Source organism: Gekko japonicus, unplaced genomic scaffold, assembly GCF_001447785.1.
Source record: "Gekko japonicus isolate JY-2015 unplaced genomic scaffold, Gekko_japonicus_V1.1 scaffold1544, whole genome shotgun sequence".
NCBI lineage: Eukaryota > Metazoa > Chordata > Lepidosauria > Squamata > Gekkonidae > Gekko > Gekko japonicus.
In genome coordinates this window covers 321,299-339,068 of record NW_015173180.1, presented here as the reverse complement: position 1 = coordinate 339,068, position 17,770 = coordinate 321,299, and the positions used below count along the sequence as shown (strand labels likewise).

Genomic DNA, 17,770 nt, shown 5'->3' with positions numbered 1-17,770 from the left:
AAGTGAAAGTGGCATGCAATGCAGAAGGGAATTTCTGTTCCAGTGTGGGTTTGGTAAAACAATAGAGGGAAAAGCCAATGTATAATGTGTAGTAGTTAGAATGACGGTCAAGGATATGGGAGATTCCCTACTCACCAATGAAGCTTGCTTTGTAACCTGGTGCCAGTTACTCTCTCTCAGCCTAACCTACCTCACAAGGTTGTTGTAGTGGGAAAATGGAGGAGAAAAGAACAGTGTGAGATACTTTGGGTCCCCTTTGGGTAGAAAAGCAAAATATCTAAATGCATACATGCATACATAATATGTCATGTGCAATGTTCCCTCTAAGCTGTGGAGTCTTGTGAGCAAAAATTCTACTTTGTGAGCCACTAGCATTAAAGTTGTGAGCGAGCGATTTAGCTACTGCATAAATTAGTTCGCTCTGGAGCCATCCTTCCTGAGCTAAGGCAAAAACAGGTGAGTCAGAGGCTAAAAAACTGTGAGCTAACTCACACCAACTCAGCTTAGAGGGAACACTGGACTCATGTGTATATCACAAAGGGAACAAAGAGGCAGAGGTTTCAAAACCTCCACATTGATGAGCCTAGGAGTGCCTCCAGCTAAAGAACTGGCACCTTTTTTGGCTCCTTAAGGTGCCACCCATAAGTTAAGGCCATGCTAACCACCATCCCAAATACTCTGTTCCACATATATTTAGTATTTATTTTTCCAGAAAGAGTCTACCAGGCATTCCCACCCCCCTCCCGGAATTCTGTCTCTGCCTCCTAGCTATGATAACACCTGTTTCAGCTGAACTTGCATCTTTGGTCTGCCAGGTCAGTTCTCATCTTCATCTTAGTCCCGAATGAACAAAACTGATCCCCCTTTATTCAGGGACTTCTGGCTGTTCCCTGTGGTTCAGTAAACCCTGGTCCTCACTGCTTGCCATTGAGGTTTCTCCAGAGCAGCTTGATATTTCAGAAGACTTGGTTATCCCTGTCGAACTCTCCGGTTGGGGTGGCTGGGGTGTAGTAGCCAAAATCCGTATATAGTTTGGTGTACTATTTTGAAGAACGGTGGGAAACCCATGGAATTGTAAGCATAGCAGTGAGTTTGAAGACAAGGGGGACCGTGACGAGAATGTTCCACTGCAGTATTTGGAGCAAGTATATATGCAGAGGTCATTTCGGGGGGGATCCCGGGGGATCGCAGTTCCCCCGGGTGAGGAAGGGGGGCACATGATGAAGCCCCGCCCCCTGCTTCCGGCCGCCCCGCTTCCGGCCCTCATTCAGCCAGGAGGGGGCAGGAGAAGAGGGAGGGTAAGTTGCTTCCTCCCTGCCTCTCCCCACCCCTGACTGCCTGGGGCCAGGGAGGGCCTTCGCGGGGCTTCCTTGTACTCCCGCCGGCCTTGCAGGTCCACCGCCGGGCCCCTCATGGGGCTCGGCAGTGGAGCTGCAAGGCCGGCGGCGGCGGCGAGGACCATTGGGGGCGGGGTGTGTGGCCTTATGACACACTTCCGGTGATGTCAGGGGGTGTGGCATATGCTAATGAGTTATGTTAATGAGTTCCCCTAGCTCTTTTTCTACGAAATGACCCCTGTATATATGCAAACAAATGCCATATTTTATTAGGGATCATACAGCAGAAACTGATTCAGAAAGCACTGATTCTTGAACGTGTTTGTTGCTGAGTTTGCATGCTGAAGATGGACTTTGCAGGATAATGCACTTAGCCCTTCAGCTTTCTGTAAGCTCTCAGTTCTTGATCCTTCTTAACCCATGCAGAACTTATGCTGCTTGAGGCCTACGGTATGCGAATAGGGATTGCTAGAAATTAATTACAATAATGAGCAGAATAATGGTTTGTGACTGGACCAGCTTATTATATCACATTTGACTAGTTATGAAAATTTAAACATCCAGTCCTTCCTTAAAAGCTGCCATGGCAATGCTTAACCGCAGGGTAACTTCAAAAATAAGATTTACGTATCTGCATAAATATTCAATTTGTGTTACTGCACTGAATTTATGAAATGGGGATTTTCCTTCCTATTACTTTGAAGGAGGTGAGAGCTAAATTCATTTTCTATTTTACGGACTTCCAAGTGGGTAGAAAAATGAATAGAACCTAGAAATACATTTCTATAGGTTTACATTCCAAAGAGATAATGGAAACCAAAAAACGCATTATACACTGAGAATTCTTCCAAGTACAATATATGAATTTATTAAAAGGTTACATTTCTCTTTCATTTGGATTGATTTTAAAAACTTTTTTGTTGGACGATATTCTATATTTTACATGAATATCTACTGAAGAGGCCGGTGTGGTATTTCACTGATACTGGGGTCCTACTATATTTTAAAGGCTCAGTGATTAAGGTGCTGATTGGTGGGATGTTTTTTTTTCGTAGTGGGTGTTTCTTCAGCAATCTATCTACATGGAAATTAAGACTTTGAAAAGCTAATTCTTTCTTACTGTCCCATCATAGAACAGCTGATGTCATTCATCATAGACAGCTTGCCCCTTTTCCCTCCTTCACATAATTCAAATTAGGAACTGGTGACATTTGAATTTTATTTGCATAGCTATATTGTAAATTGAGAGACTGGAAATAAAGGTTTAAAGCTAGCAGTCAGAGATTATTAGGCTGCAGGGATCTGGTAAAAGATGAGCTCACAAGGGGTGGGGGGGTACAGCAGAAAGCACGAATGAAAGTATTCTTGCAGCAGAATATGTCAGGACTTTTAAATAAAAGAGGACTGGGTCCCCGCCTTGCATCATGAGTTACTGGTTCCCAACTGCACAGGAGTTACTGGTCCTTCTCAATTCCCAAATATACAGTGCCTGATTAGGATCAGAACTACAACACAAATAAAGAAGGGGCTTCAACCTTCCCCCTTGTGCCATTTCATCCTGAAACAGTCCCGGAGGGCACTGTTTAGCTCTTTTTGTAGCAGGAACTCCTTTGCATATTAGGCGACACACCCCTAATGTAGCCAATCCTTCAAGAGCTTACAGAGCTCTTTTTACGGAGGCTACTGTAAGCTCTTGGAAGATTGGCTACACTAGGGGTGTGTCACCTAATATGCAAAGGAGTTCCTGCTACAAAAAGAGCCCTATAATTCCATGGGATACACATGGATTTCTCCAACATGCCAAATAACAACCCCTGGGAATATTTCAGGCTGGGAAAATATTGCAGCAGTGGGGATGTCAGTCCACTGCCTGGCTCTATTGGGAGCTTTGGAGTTGGGTCAAGGGGCAGATGTGAGACTACACTACATACAAACATCACATCTGGACAAAAACTTGGATGCATCATTAGCACATCAGCCAATAGGGTTTCCAGTTTCTAAGGCATTATTTGACCTCTGATGTTGCACCTGGGGTTTTGCCTGAATGTGACATTGACATTTTGTGTGGCACCATTTTCATCTCCCTTTGTTTCTCTTGCTGGCCCCAGAGGCCCCCATCAGTGGAAGAATGCTGATACAAACCCTAACCCCTTCTTTACACTAGGGTTGCTGCTTTACCCAGTGGTAACAGGCATTCTTCCACTTTTGCGGCCACCCTCCTGCTGTTTTTCTTTGGGCAGTGGAAACAAAACAGAGGACAGAACAACACTGTATGTATCATGGTACCTCTTCTGGTGAAAATCTGGAAGTGATGCCACAACCACCCTGCAGTGTTCTAGGAATTCCTCAAATCTCTATAGCCTTTACTATTGAAATTTGGGGAATTTCTTTTTTTTTCTTTTCTTTTTTTTGGTAAACAAATTTTTTTATTTTCTCAGGAATACAACATATAAAACATTTCATTCTATCAATTGTCTACCCCATTCCCAGTTCCTCCCCTCCCTCCAATGGCTTCCCGCAATGCTTCCACCCCTGCTCCAATTACTTCATATCATCAACATTATCAGTTTCTCATCATTACAGTCTAAAGATAACATCATTTGACTTAATATTGATCTAAACATATTAAGTTTTGTTTCACATCCCAGTTCTTTTCCAGATAAATTTTAAAGTCATTCCATTCTCCAAAAAACTCATCGTCTTCTTTGTTATTCAGTTTTTTTGTAATCTTATCCATTTGTGCCATGAACAGAACTTTTTGTATCCATTCTTCAACCTCTGGTACCTTTTCTGTCTTCCAAAACTGAGCATAAATCATTCTCGCTGTCACTATCAGGTACCAGAGTAAAGTTTTTTTAGTCGTATTGACTTCTTCCATTTTGAGTCCCAAAAGCAGAATTTCCGGTGCTTTTTTAAAAGAACATTTCAGTATTTTTTGCATTTCATTGTGGACTTTTGTCCAAAAGTCTACAGCTTTCTCACAAGTCCACCACATATGATAAAATGAGCCCTCATGCCTCTTACATTTCCAGCATTTGTTTGACATATTTTGATTCATATTTGCAATCTTCTTAGGTGTCATGTACCACCTATACATCATCTTATAACAATTTTCTTTAACATTAGTACATGTCGAGATCTTAATAGAGTTTTTCCACAAATATTCCCAAGTTTCCATAACCACTTCCTTATTCATATTAATAGCCTATTTTAACATTTGTTCTTTAACAGTTTCATCTTCAGTATACCATTTTAACAACACCTTATACATTTTAGAAATATTTTTTCCTCCTCCACTCTCCCAAACCTTTTCAATTTCATTTTTTTCCTCTCTAAAACCATAGTTTTTTTTGTCTGATCTAAAAAGATCATAAATCTGCATATATTTCAACCATTCATAGTCATAGTCAATATCATTCTGCTTTTTCATTACCCATTCTGTTCCCTCCTTTTTAATTAAGTCTCTGTACGGCAACCAGTCTCTACCTCGTTGCCTTGAGTAAGATGTCAACACCTCTACTGGTACAATCCACAATGGTCTTTCATCACTTTGGTATTTCTTATATCTCGTCCATACCATATATAAAGCTTTCCTCACCAAGTGAAGTTTAAAAAAACTATCCATTTTTATCTTGTCATACCACATATATGCATGCCAACCAAATCTACAGTCATGTCCCTCTAACCCCAACAATTTCTCATCTTCAAGTTTCACCCATTTATCTATCCAGGTTAGGCAGACCGCTTCATAATATAGTCTAAGATTTGGTAGAAATTTGGGGGATTTCTTGACTGTCCTGGGGTGGCTGTGACATCACTTCCAGGTTTTCTCTGTGTGATGTCACATCACCTATAATGCTGCTTTTTCTAGGGTTCTGCCCCCAAAAGCTCCCACTGTTTTGAGGGCACCCCGCTGGCAACCCTACGTTACATACTTGGTGCTCCTGATCCTAATTGGGTCCTGCATGTTCAGGAACTGAGAACTCACAACTCATATGTTACATCTAATACAGGGAGGGGCCCAGACCCAACCTATGTTCTCTGTAATGCGTGGCAAGAAGGCCCAAGGCCATGTTCTTCAAGCAAAACATGCAGTTCTTGAACAGCTATGTTGGTGCTGCCACTGAAGTGTGTAACCCTGCTTAGGATTGCACTGTAAAACTCCTTTAATAAATGATTATTTCTGTTTAGTGTGTTCTATCATTCCATACTAAAGGATATGCCAATTTTCTGGTTGATCTGTCTTGGAGTGCCTGGGGGACAGACAGTAGAAACAAAATAGGAACACTACTACTTAATGAATAATAATGAAAAGCAGATTTTTAAAAAATAAATGTGATGTGTTTTGACAATGTTTCGACAATACATCATAAACCATGTCATTAGTTGATGGTAAATGTGTCTTGCTTACTTTACATTTACAAGAAAATAAATGACACTAACAATTCTGTGACCAATCCAGTCATACAGTCCGGTGGCACCAGCTTTCATGCAGTCTGTTTTAAATGCTGTTTTAATGTTTTAACTGCTTCTTTATTCTTATTGTATTGTGCAGCCAAATGGCTCAACTATTGTCTGTAATCTGCCCTGAGCCAGTTTGCAGGGAGGGCAGAATAGAAATTTGAATAAATAAATAAATAAATAAATAAATAAATACAGTGACATGCATTAGAAAAATAACAAAATATTTAAGATGCCGATATAATAATTTAATCAACCTTGCTAGTAAACAAAAGAACGTCATCAGCTTTGCAATATTCATAAAGTTAGTAGCTTCCTGCATTTTTACTTGCTCTCCCGCTCTCACTGGCCAGTGTAGGTGACATGCGCCCAGGCAAGTACAATTTATGAGCCCTGGTTTAATGGTATTTCATGCACCCAAGACTTGTTCATATAATTGTTACTTTTAAAAAATGAAAATAAGTTAAACAGTAAATGTAGATCTCTTTCATAGGGAGCTTCATGTTGTTATTTATTTGAACATTTTTTTTCCTAAATAATTTTTGTTCCTTTTAGGGACTCTCATGTGTTACATTTCCAATTGTGTTGATAGGTGCCCAGAATCCATCAGACCAGAAATAGTCCGCCCATGTCTGCTCCTGTGCAAAAAAGATTGTGTGGTGACTCCTTTCAGTGAATGGACAAGCTGTCCTACTGTTTGCCAACACGGTAAGCGTCTGTAAAAGGGAGTAGATGATACCTGAAAATACCCTATTCCTTTCCCACCTTCAGTCGTAAATCTGCTCAGCCAGCTTTGATATCAGCACCAATCATAAATGGTTGTACTTTTAATATTTAGTATCAAGTATGTCGGACTTTATGGATTTTCCAGTCAGACATTTTGATCCTGTGGATCAACTTTCATTACACTGATGTTGACTTGTATTGCTACTACGAAGTAGTGCATGCTGGGAAGAACTACATGGGTCTGCACTCACTGCTTGCCATAACTTCCAAATCACCACCTAATCTCTTAATATTACAAGATCATTAATTTGTAAGCATGTAGCTTTTAAGTGCTCTACAAAATGAGTTAAGAACATAAGGGTCTACTTGCACATTCACAATCTAAGAATGGGCACGGTGCCAAAAGGAAATGGAGTGGCAAGCTCACAAGTCGTGGAGACTGCAATTCCAGGATTTTCTTTGCTTAAGTTCTAACCTGTGCATTTCCTATCGGATAAAACCTTAAATACAAATTATTAACAAAACTGGTATAGGTAAAGGTTTCCCTTGCTCGAAAGCCAGTCGAATATGACTCTAGGGGGCGGTGCACATCTCCATTTTCAAGCTGAAGAGCCAACGCTGTCCGAAGACATTTCTGTGGTCATGTGGCTGGCATGACTAAATGCTGAGGCACACAGAACACTGTTACCTTCCCCCCAAAGTGGTACCTACCTGCAATTCCTTGCTTTCGAACTGCTAGGTTGGCAGGAGCTAGGGCCAGAAACGGGAGCTCACTCCGTCACGTGGCACTCAGGTCTCGAACTGCCGAGCTACAGATCTTCCAGTCGGCAGCTCAGCGTCTTAACCTTTGAGCCACTGCAGCCCTTCAACAAAACTGGTGGTCTGTTCAAAATCTTATCAGGGCTATTCAGTGGGGCTTATTCTCAAGTGTCCTTAGGATTGTACTGTTAACATGCAACCTGTTGCCATAGTTTAAAAGTTTCCTGTGGCTCACCTGAGTGCCATGGATGCAGTGATCTATGGATTCTTGTATTATAGAAGAACAATCTCAAAAAAGCTTTCAAATTTTATTTGAAGCTCTGATTCCAAAGCATTTTCATGTTCACGTCATAACACCATCTGTTACTACTACTGCCGATGCACCTACTGTTGATCTCATTTTTGCTTACTCCTTTTAAACCGGGGATTCATAATGCAGTCTCAATACCTGGATGGCAAATTTGACTTTGCTTTGACTAACTGGTTCAAACTAGCCAGAGGTCCCAGCATGAGCTCCTCAAGAGCATGAACAGCTTCTGCTGGGCTCCTAATAATCCAGCATTGACACAGAAATGCAGCTGAACTAGTGTCTCCATCTGTTAACTACTTACATGTGTGTTGCAGTCTCCCTTATGCAATGGCCTGCTGCAATAACACAACCCATAGCATTCGTGTAGACAGCACAAACACAGCTTCTCCATGTTCACTATCCAGCAGGAAGCCTGGAAATTCTCATGAGATCCACCAGACAGCACACACTAATGCCTGGTCTCACATTAAAGGTCTGGATTTAGATAGCTCAATTGCATGTTACCATAGGTCAAGTTTAAAAACTGGTTTTTAAGCTGGCTGTAAATTGGGTCAGTTTAACATTATCTAAGCTGAGCTGTTTGGTCAAATCATATTTTGAGAAAGGTATGGTTAATATATCCAAACAAATCCAAATAATATCATTTAAATTAGTTGTGGTGTGAAGTCGTTCTCACTACTTCATTTTTTGAAAATGAAAACTATTCATTGCCCAGTCTTTCAAAATACTCAGTGATTCTGTAGGAAGGGGTGTAGAGTGTGATGGTGCTGAATATCAAATAAAATGCTAGCTACCCAGGAAGGATCATTCTCTTAGACTTATCCTCTCCTAGAAAAAGTAGTTTGCATAAAGTAGTGAAACGAAGGCTGGTTTTAGGAACTGGGGGGAAATGGGTGTCATGTTTTCATCAGTGTTTTGGAAAAATCAGTGAGCCCTCAAGAGAATTATATTTTCCTTCAAAAATAAAAGATAACAGCTATACCATTGTAATTAAAATGCAGTTTCTTACTAGATAAGCTTTCCCCCAGTATAGTTCTTACATGTGCTTTATGCAGCGTGCTCCACTGATATTTATAATGGCAAATTCTATATCCAATTAACTCTCTGTGCAAAAGTTATATTTGTTCATATCTTTGCTCTCATATTTTCTGTCCCGTCACTCAGTTCCTGGTAGATTTCCTAGGTTATTTTTAAAACAATGAATAGTATTTTAATTAGATGTCTATTTTGCATACTTTCAATGAACAATGTCTGAATAAGTGGAATAAATTAACTAGTAAATTGCTTTGTTTATTGGATAATCCTGTACATTAAAAAAACACTCTGAATTAATTATTTAACTTCCTTGGCAGCATTATTATTTTAATATGACTCTAAATTAAAAGTGAGTTGTGGGGATTTTGGTGCTCACTGGATTTGTTATTGATATGGCTTGAGTGCAGGTTCTTTAATTTGTGCTGTACAATTAAAAATGCAGCACACTTGGAAGTTTAGACAACACTGTGATATACACGCACAAAGAGTTTATATAATAACAACGGTAAGTAGAGGACTGCTTAAGCTTCAGATAAAGAAGAACAAGTATTACATGCCTGATTTAAAATTAAATCTGCACCAGCATAATAGGATTTAAGCAAATAGCCAGTGGGAGAAAAAGTTAATTAGACATTGGCATGGAAACAAATATATTTTGTCAGATAAAATACTTTTAAATGAGCTGGAAAATCTACATCCAGCTTTCCCACCTATTGCTTGCCCTTCAGTTAAATGTCATCAGTCAAGCTTCCTAGCAAAGCATTATCATACACCTTCAGTATGTGCAAATGACACTGAACTTAAAGAAATAACATGATAATGGAAAACATAAATTTAAAACAAAAATCTAAAGGAAAATGTAGCGAATGCTCCATATTTTTGATACCCTTCCATCTTACCTATTAAAGGTATTACGGTATTTGTTCTTGATGTTACTAAGAAAGAATACTTAGTTTGATTTTGAAATACAGACAGTGCAATCCTAAAAGGAGTCAATGGGTTTAGGACTAGTGCTGCATTGTTAGTCACTGAAATTTGCATGTTATACATTACTGAAAACTCTGAAAACTAGGGCAAGTGTAGAAATATAAATAACAGAGAATGAGATAGAATTCACCAACATTTTTAACTGAACAACAGGAATTGATTTGTGCAATCAATTATAATTCAAAATTCAGCAGACATTTGAACGTGGAAGCAATGGGTTGTGCCTGACGAGCTGCTAGTGGAAGGTGCTACAGATGCGGGTTTTCCCAGAGTCTCCTTCCACTGGCAGTCTCATTTGATTCTTGGAAAGATTAAGTCATGGGAATGTACTGATAAGAAGCCTTGCAGATCAGGAGGCTACAGTGAGGAAAGAATCATGCAAAATTACCCTTCCTCTCACTTCCACAAGTGGAATATTCTCTCTCTCTCTCTCTCTCTCTCTCTCTCACACACACACACACACACACACACACACACACACACACACACACGAAAGGCCTCTGGAGTAAATATGATTGCGCCCCCCCCCCAATAAGTGCATCAATGTCAGTTGTCTAAATTTGGGTTGAAAAGCAGATGCTGTCGTTTGTTGATCAGAAAAATATAAGCTGGTTAATCGTTAGTTCTTTCAAATGAAGATTATGTTTTACAGTAAAGGAAAATTTAGGAATATCTGTTAACTGTTGTTTTGTTTGGAGCTGTGTGCTTATTTGTTGTGAGCTGCTTTGGGGAGAAAAGCAACACAGAGATATTGAAACAGAATTTAATGTTCAGTTTTTGTTTCTGCTGGTGGAGAAATAATGCAATATTGGAATATATTGTTGGTGACATGATAAAGGTCTTAAGAGATGGACACATTGAAAGCCAATAACTATCTGGATGCCATGCACCTGGAAGGTTAAGGAACTCAGAAGTGAAGTTGATCTTCTAACCAGTTTGTGTAACTTGTCTCTAAAACTGCCCTCCAAACCGGTGCACTGCAAAGTAGCAAACATTATCTCCATTTTTAAATAAGGGTCTGGAAGGGATCCAGGAAATTGCATGCCCTTTTGCCTAACTTCTTTTCCAAATAAATTAGTAGAAACTGTTACTAAAGATAACAGAATTATTAAGCACATGGATTGCTCAGGGAAAAAAACAGCATGGCTTCTGCAAAGAGTTCCTGCCTCACTAGTCTTTTGGGTTGCTTCCTGTGCTGCACCATCCACCTACCAACATGCACAAAGAATGGAATCCTGTCAATTCCCCCTGAATATCCACATGGAATTTTTTTTAAGTGAATATCTACATCATTTTTAAAAATCATACCCATGTGTTAACCATGAAGATTCCAGATACACTGTATGTTTTACTAGGTCTTGACTTTGGTTTTATCAAGTTAGTGGCTTCTTCTGTAAGAGGCAAGATGCCTAATGCATGGAATTAACTGTCCCTTGTAGAAATACATTCTACTACATCTTTTAAAAATCAGGTAATTCTACTACAACGAAACAGTCTCGCTACAGGATTATCATTCAAGATGCTGTCAATGGAGGACAGGAACGAATGCCCAGACACCTTGTTTGAAGAAAGAGAATGTGAAGACATCCCTGTTTGTCCTGTGTACAGGTAATTTAAATAATATATACAAATTTGATAATGTTAAGTGTGTGGTTTTTTGGGTTTTTTTATCCTGTACAGTTGCTATGGCTTTCTTGCTAATGCAATAAAGATTATTATTATTATAATTTAAATAATCAAAAGAACGAGATCTCTAAGTGTCAGGTTTGCAGTACTCTAGTCTGTATACAGCCACACAGTTAGAAAGCTTACATATCAAGATGGGGGGAGCGACCTTTGCTAATTTCCTGCTCCCACTGCAGCCCATTGAGCCCTTTGAAATGTTGTTCCTGTGGATCACTGTGGTTCATAAGATTGGCTATAAGGTGATGTTATCAACACAATGAGATTTCTCGGTCTTCCACCCAGGGAGGGATGGGATGGTGGTGATGTTGTGCCGTGTGCTGCAGCAGTGAAAAACTCTATGTTAGGGATGACAAGGGGGACCCGCGATACTCGCGGGGGGGAGTCTCTCTCCCCCCCTTCTCTCTCCCCCCCAGTCTCTCTCTCTCTGTCTCTCTCTCCCCCCTTCTCTCTCTTCCCTCCCGTTTCTGTCTTTCCCCCGTTCTCTGTCTCCCCCCCCCAAGAACAGACCCTCGGAGGCCTGAAGGGGCGGCGCGAGAGCCATTGCGCTTGGCTGCCCCCCTCCCGCTCCCGTGGGACGTGCGAGGGACTCCGCAGAGCATTCCGTGCGCATACGCACGGAACGCTCTGACACTTTCGGGGGGATTTAAATATCCCCCCCGATATTTTTTTTAGTTTTTAGATTTTTGTGCACCCCTGGGGACTGCCCCAAGAGTGCACAAAACTCTCCCTGCCCCCCAGGTCGCCCCGGGGCGCGGATTTAGCAATCCGCACAGATGGGGCGACTTGGGTATTAGATATATAGATTAGGAACAGGATTGAGAATAAAATGGCCAATACTGTAATTAGCCTGTATTGATCTATTGTGCAGCTTCCTTTCAGATACTGTGTACAGTTGTGGTCACCGAATCTCCAAAAGGACATTGCAGAGATGGAAAAAATACAGCGGAGGGCAACTAAGATGAGTAGAGGGTTGGAGCACCTTCCTTATGGGGAAAGGCTGAAGAGTCTGGGATTCTTTGGTTTAGAAAGTAGATGACTAAGGAGGGACATGATAGAGGTTTATAAAATTATGCATGGAGTAGAAAGAGTTGACAAAGATATTTCCCCCCCTGTCTCAAAATACTAGAACTCAAGGGCATCCAATGCAGCTGATGGGTAGTTGGTTCAGGATGGACAAAAGGAAATACTACTTTACCCAGAGAGTGATTAAAATATGGAATTTGCTGCCAGAGGATGTAGTGACGGCCACAGGAATAAACAGTTTTAAAAGGGGATTAGACAGATTCATGGAGGATAAGTCTATCAGTGGCTACTAGCCATGGTGACTGAGGGGAACCTCCACATTCAGAGGCACTAACCCTCTGAATCCCAGAGCCAGAAGGCAACATCAGGGGAAGGTCTCAGCCTCTATATCCTGTGTTGTTGGCCATCCAGAGGAACTGGTTGGCCACCATGTGAGACAGAATACTGGACTAGATGGACCATTGTTCTGATCCAGCAGGGCTCTTCTTGTGTTCCATCAGCACTGTGACCCAACAGCTATTAAAATGCTGGTGCTACCCAATATCTCTTAGTGGTTGGGGCGCTTAGGTGTGTTGCAGAGCCTCACCTGCTTGGTTGCAAGCCCCTGAACAGCCACCCATTTCTTTCCTCTTTTTTGTTGTTGCTTTTTGGAAAAACCCTGCTGTTAGCACACGTGCATAAATAACCAAGATGTCTCACATCCTTCCTTCCTGTGTTAACATGGAGCAGCAGGACAGCAAGTTATTCCTATTCATCAATAGAAAGGATTCCAACATAGCTCTTATCCTAGGCTTGTTCCTCATTGTGGTATACTTCCTGGTATTCAGCTTAGGGTTGCCAAGTCGTTTCTCAGCCGCAGCGGGGGACTCCCGGGCGGCAACTGGAGCGCACCAGGAAGTGATTTTAGGATGCTGGGCATGCTGGGGGTGGGGCTATGACCATCGGAGGGAAAACCATAGAGTGCCCGGTGTTTTAACATCACTTCCTGGTGACACGCACGTCGGGGTGGGGTTCCCCCCGGGGCCCGATCCGCCGGCGGTGGGGAACGGGCCTCTGGGGTGGGGGTTTTCCCGCCCCCCGGGGGGACTTGGCAAGCCTAATTCAGCTTGTTTTCCTGTCCCTAGATCTCTTAGTCAGCTGCTCACATTCATGACCTGGACACTGGAGAGAGCTTAACTTTGGCTTCCCTTCTTCACGTCATATAATTCCAATGTCACGTTCCACACTTGCAGTTTTATGGGAGTTTAAAGAAGACCCTGAGTCTCGAAAGGTCGAAGATCATTGCCTCAGTGCTGCTGTGCTAGAGCTGGTTCTCTTCTCTGCACAACAGAGTTGTGATGTGGAGTTTATAAGACAAAGCGTAAGGGTAGGGCAAGGCTTTATCCTAGCATTCATATGTTGTACGAGTCCCAGGGCTGGAAAGCACATGAGTGTTTCTATGTTTCTCAGTCTGGAGAGGAGGAGGGGGCATGATTACTCTCTTTTAGTATTTGAAGGGTTGTCACTTAGAGAAGGGCAGGGTGCTGTTCCTGTTGGCAACGGAGGATAGGACTTACAATAATGGGTTTAAATTATGGACAGAAAGGAGCCAGCTGGATATTAGGGATTTTAAAAAAATTTAACAGTAAGAGTAGTTCAGCAGTGGAATTGGCTGCCTAGGGAAGTGGTGAGCTCCCTGTCACTGGCAGTCTTCAAGCAGTGTCTGGACAAACACTTGTCAGGGATGTTTTAGGCTGAACCTGCACTGAGCTAGACGGCCTGTATGGCCCCTTCCAACGCCATGATTCTGTGTTGCAAGGAAGTAAGACAAAGCACTAAATCACTGATTCTTGACAAGCATAAACGTTTGGTGTAGCTGTTGTCATATGTGCACTGTACCAGTAAAAGAACTGTAAGATCAGGCTGTCAGTTGATTGCAAACGTTAAATGCATTTCTCTACTGCAGGAACATCTCTCTGTTAGTAAATGTAATGCAACACAAGTAAATGGTATATATCATACGTAATTAAGGAAAATAAGAATTCAGAATTTAAACTGATAACTTGGCGTACCCGTTGAGCCAGCTAAACTATGCATCCTGCATGTTTAGAAAGAGCTTTCCAGGCATGTTACTTTTAATATGTGATTCTCAGATCCTTCTTTGAAGTTTAATTGATCGTGTCCAACCCTATCCTCAAACAGGGCACAACACTTTAAAAACTAAAGCTGTAGTATTGTACACATTCTACAGCTTTATTGTAACAAATGTTATAGTAGAGTGCAGATAAATGGTGTTGCACTAGCATCAGTAGTCTGTGAGTTTTTGCCTAAATAAATAAATCGAAAGAATAAAATTGCTAAGCTGCTTCTATATTGATGGGAAGGTATTTAACAAAAGTTCACTGTTCACAGCTGCATTGCTAGATAAACTAAAATATTGATCAAATTACAACCAGTTAAGCACAATATATTAATTTCAACCAATCTGTATCAATTCCATTTCCCTTGTACATTCTCCACATCCCCTTAACATTTCTTGTCAATGTTTTGATATAGCATGGCTACAGTATGTAGAGAGCCATTGTAGTGTTGTGAATGGAATGCTGACATTTGATTGGACAAATTGCATCTGAAAAATAGTGACAATTAGGATGAATACTCTGTTTCATTTTAAAAGATTATGTTTAAAGATCATATCATAGCGTTGTAACTTTTCTTCTTACTATTCCAGCTGGAAGACCCATAAATGGAGTCAGTGTGTACTGGTGCCAGATTCCATAAGACAGGGTATACTAGGAGTCAACGAGCCATGTGGTCGTGGTTTGCAGTCAAGAGGTAAGAATGCACATGTGACTTTATATTCTAAAACATTGGTTTCCTGAATTTCGTCATTATCCAATTTCATTTTGCACCCTCTGTCTAGTCTTTGGATTCTTGTAAGTAGTTCATGTGGGGCATCTGATCAGCCAAGTATTTTTATATCTCACTCTCAGTAACTGAGTGGGGGGAAAATCTTTTGCATCTTTGCTATGCTGAACAGAAGTTGTTCTTAAAATCTTGTCACAATTGCTGAGATGCAAAAGGAATACTTAAGTTGATTTCCCCTCGAACCATGGTATTTTGAATGATTTCTTTTTGTAACACAATACCAAAAACAGCACAGACATGTTTTACAGCTTGTCAATGTTGGAGTGACAGTATATGTCTATAGTAATTCTAACATATTTCTGTAGGATTGTTGTTCTGACTAGTTTCCCCCCCCAATCTTATTTTCCTATTTTTTGTTATTGATTTGCGTATATATGATCTTATGTTATTTCACCAATTTCTTCTTTGTTTCGTGACATAGAGTGTCTTTATGGACCTCTGTGTAATAAATGTATTCACAGAAGGGCACTTACCAAGTGGCACATTGTGAACTGTGATAGCATTGATGTTGGCTGACCATACCTTTCTTAGGTTAATGGTTCATTGGCAATGGGCACTAATTTCTAGATCTAATCCTCACCTGATGGTTCTATTAAGTGTGATGAACTTAGAAAATGTGACTCCTCCCAGCTGAAGAGAGGAGGAACTTGCATGTTTCTGTGTGTAAATAAAGACTAAAACAAAGTTGTCCTTGTTAAATCCAGATTAATGTCACATATTGTTCAAATGAAAATGTTTGGTGGGTTTATTTCTTTAAAAAAAAGAGAAAAGAGAAGACTGGTATGCAGCATTCATTCTGGGTGGGGAGGAAGGCTCAGTTTGCAATAGTATCTATTGGTAGAGCCAGGGGTCATTTCGTAGAAAAAGAGGTGCAGGAGCTCGTTAGCATAACTCATTTGCTTACACCACACCCCCTGACATCACCGGAAGTGTGTCAGAAGGCGACACCCACCACTCAGGCTCCACTGGGCTGTTTCGGATTACTAGCTATTGGGGGGGGGGATGTGCAGATATGTCCTCGCAGAGGAGGGAGAGCTTGTACCTGAATAAAACTTGGTCTTAAAGGTGCCACTGGACTGTTTTGGGCCAGGGGGAGCTCTGCAACACGTGCAGGTCTGTCCTCACAGAGGAGGGAGAGCTTGTACCTGAATAAAACCTGGTCTTAAAGGTGCCACTGGACTGTTTTGGACTGGGGGGCTGGGGGGATCTCTGCAACTTACTTGGCTGATTCTTGCTCTGACTGAGGGCTGCTGGGAGCAGGGGGTGGGGCCTGTGTTGTATGTGCCCGCCCCCTGGGCTCTTTACTGCTGGAGCTCCGCTTATGTGCGCTCCTGCAGGAAATGACCCCTGGGTAGAACACAGTAAAGGAGGAATCCTTTCAAGGCCCTTTGATTCACAAAGGAGAAATGAACATTCCTTCTTCCACAGTGCTTTAAGGGAGGAAATGAAAGGGGGGGGAAAGCAAAACATTTTCCCCAAAAACAAAACAACAAAAAGGGGGGGGAACGTGCAGGTCTGTCCTCACAGAGGAGGGAGAGCTTGTACCTGAATAAAACCTGGTCTTAAAGGTGCCACTGGACTGTTTTGGACTGGGGGGCTGGGGGGATCTCTGCAACTTACTTGGCTGATTCTTGCTCTGACTGAGGGCTGCTGGGAGCAGGGGGTGGGGCCTGTGTTGTATGTGCCCGCCCCCTGGGCTCTTTACTGCTGGAGCTCCGCTTATGTGCGCTCCTGCAGGAAATGACCCCTGGGTAGAACACAGTAAAGGAGGAATCCTTTCAAGGCCCTTTGATTCACAAAGGAGATATGAACATTCCTTCTTCCACAGTGCTTTAGGGGAGGAAATGAAAGGGGGGGGAAGCAAAACATTTCCCCCCAAAACAAAACAACAAAAAAGAACCAACATAGTGCTAGCTCATTCATCCTTTTGGGATGTATCTATGTATGTATTTCCCAAGACTGGCCCCCATCTGCAGATAGCTAAACCTGTGGATCGGGGCCATAATTACCCCAAACAGTTTTTTCCCGCAAACTTGGGGGATCCTCTAGGTTTTCAGAAAAATATGAAAAGTTTAAAAAAAATCATTTGAGGGTTTAAATCCCCCCAAATTAAATAAAGTGTTGTCTGCGCATGCACAGACAACCCACTTGTCATTGAGCAGCTGGAGAGGGGCCCAGTGCTTGTTGTTACAGTGGCAGTGGCTGTGACAGCAACAGAGCCTGGAAGCCACCGATGGGCCCAGCCACAGCAGTGTAGCCCAGGAGCTGCTGGCAGGCCCAGCTTTGGTGGCAGTGGAGCCTGGGAGCTGCCAGCAGGCAAAGCCATGGCTTTGGTGGAGCCCTGAAATCACTCCCAGCCCCGCTGCTGCAGTGGAGCCTGGGAGTCGCTCGTAGCCTGGCCATGGAGGTGTTGGAGGGGGGGAGCTGCTGGCAGGCCTGGCCATGGCCACAGTGGAGCCCAGGAGCCACTCTGAGCCCAGCTGTGGCAGAGCCTGTGAGCCACTGGGAGCCCAGCCGTGGCAGTGGCAGAGCCCAGAAG

The 17,770-nt window shown here is 42.1% G+C and overlaps 1 protein-coding gene across 1 annotated transcript in view; it reads left to right on the top strand.

Moving 5' to 3' along the window:
• Positions 1-17,770, top strand: part of LOC107119948 (thrombospondin type-1 domain-containing protein 7B-like) — a 419,856-nt gene that overhangs the window by 111,293 nt on the left and 290,793 nt on the right. Inside the window, 4 exon segments of the mRNA XM_015422578.1 lie at positions 6,391-6,506; positions 11,087-11,157; positions 11,159-11,223; positions 15,035-15,138. Coding sequence (XP_015278064.1) covers positions 6,391-6,506; positions 11,087-11,157; positions 11,159-11,223; positions 15,035-15,138 — 356 coding nt within the window.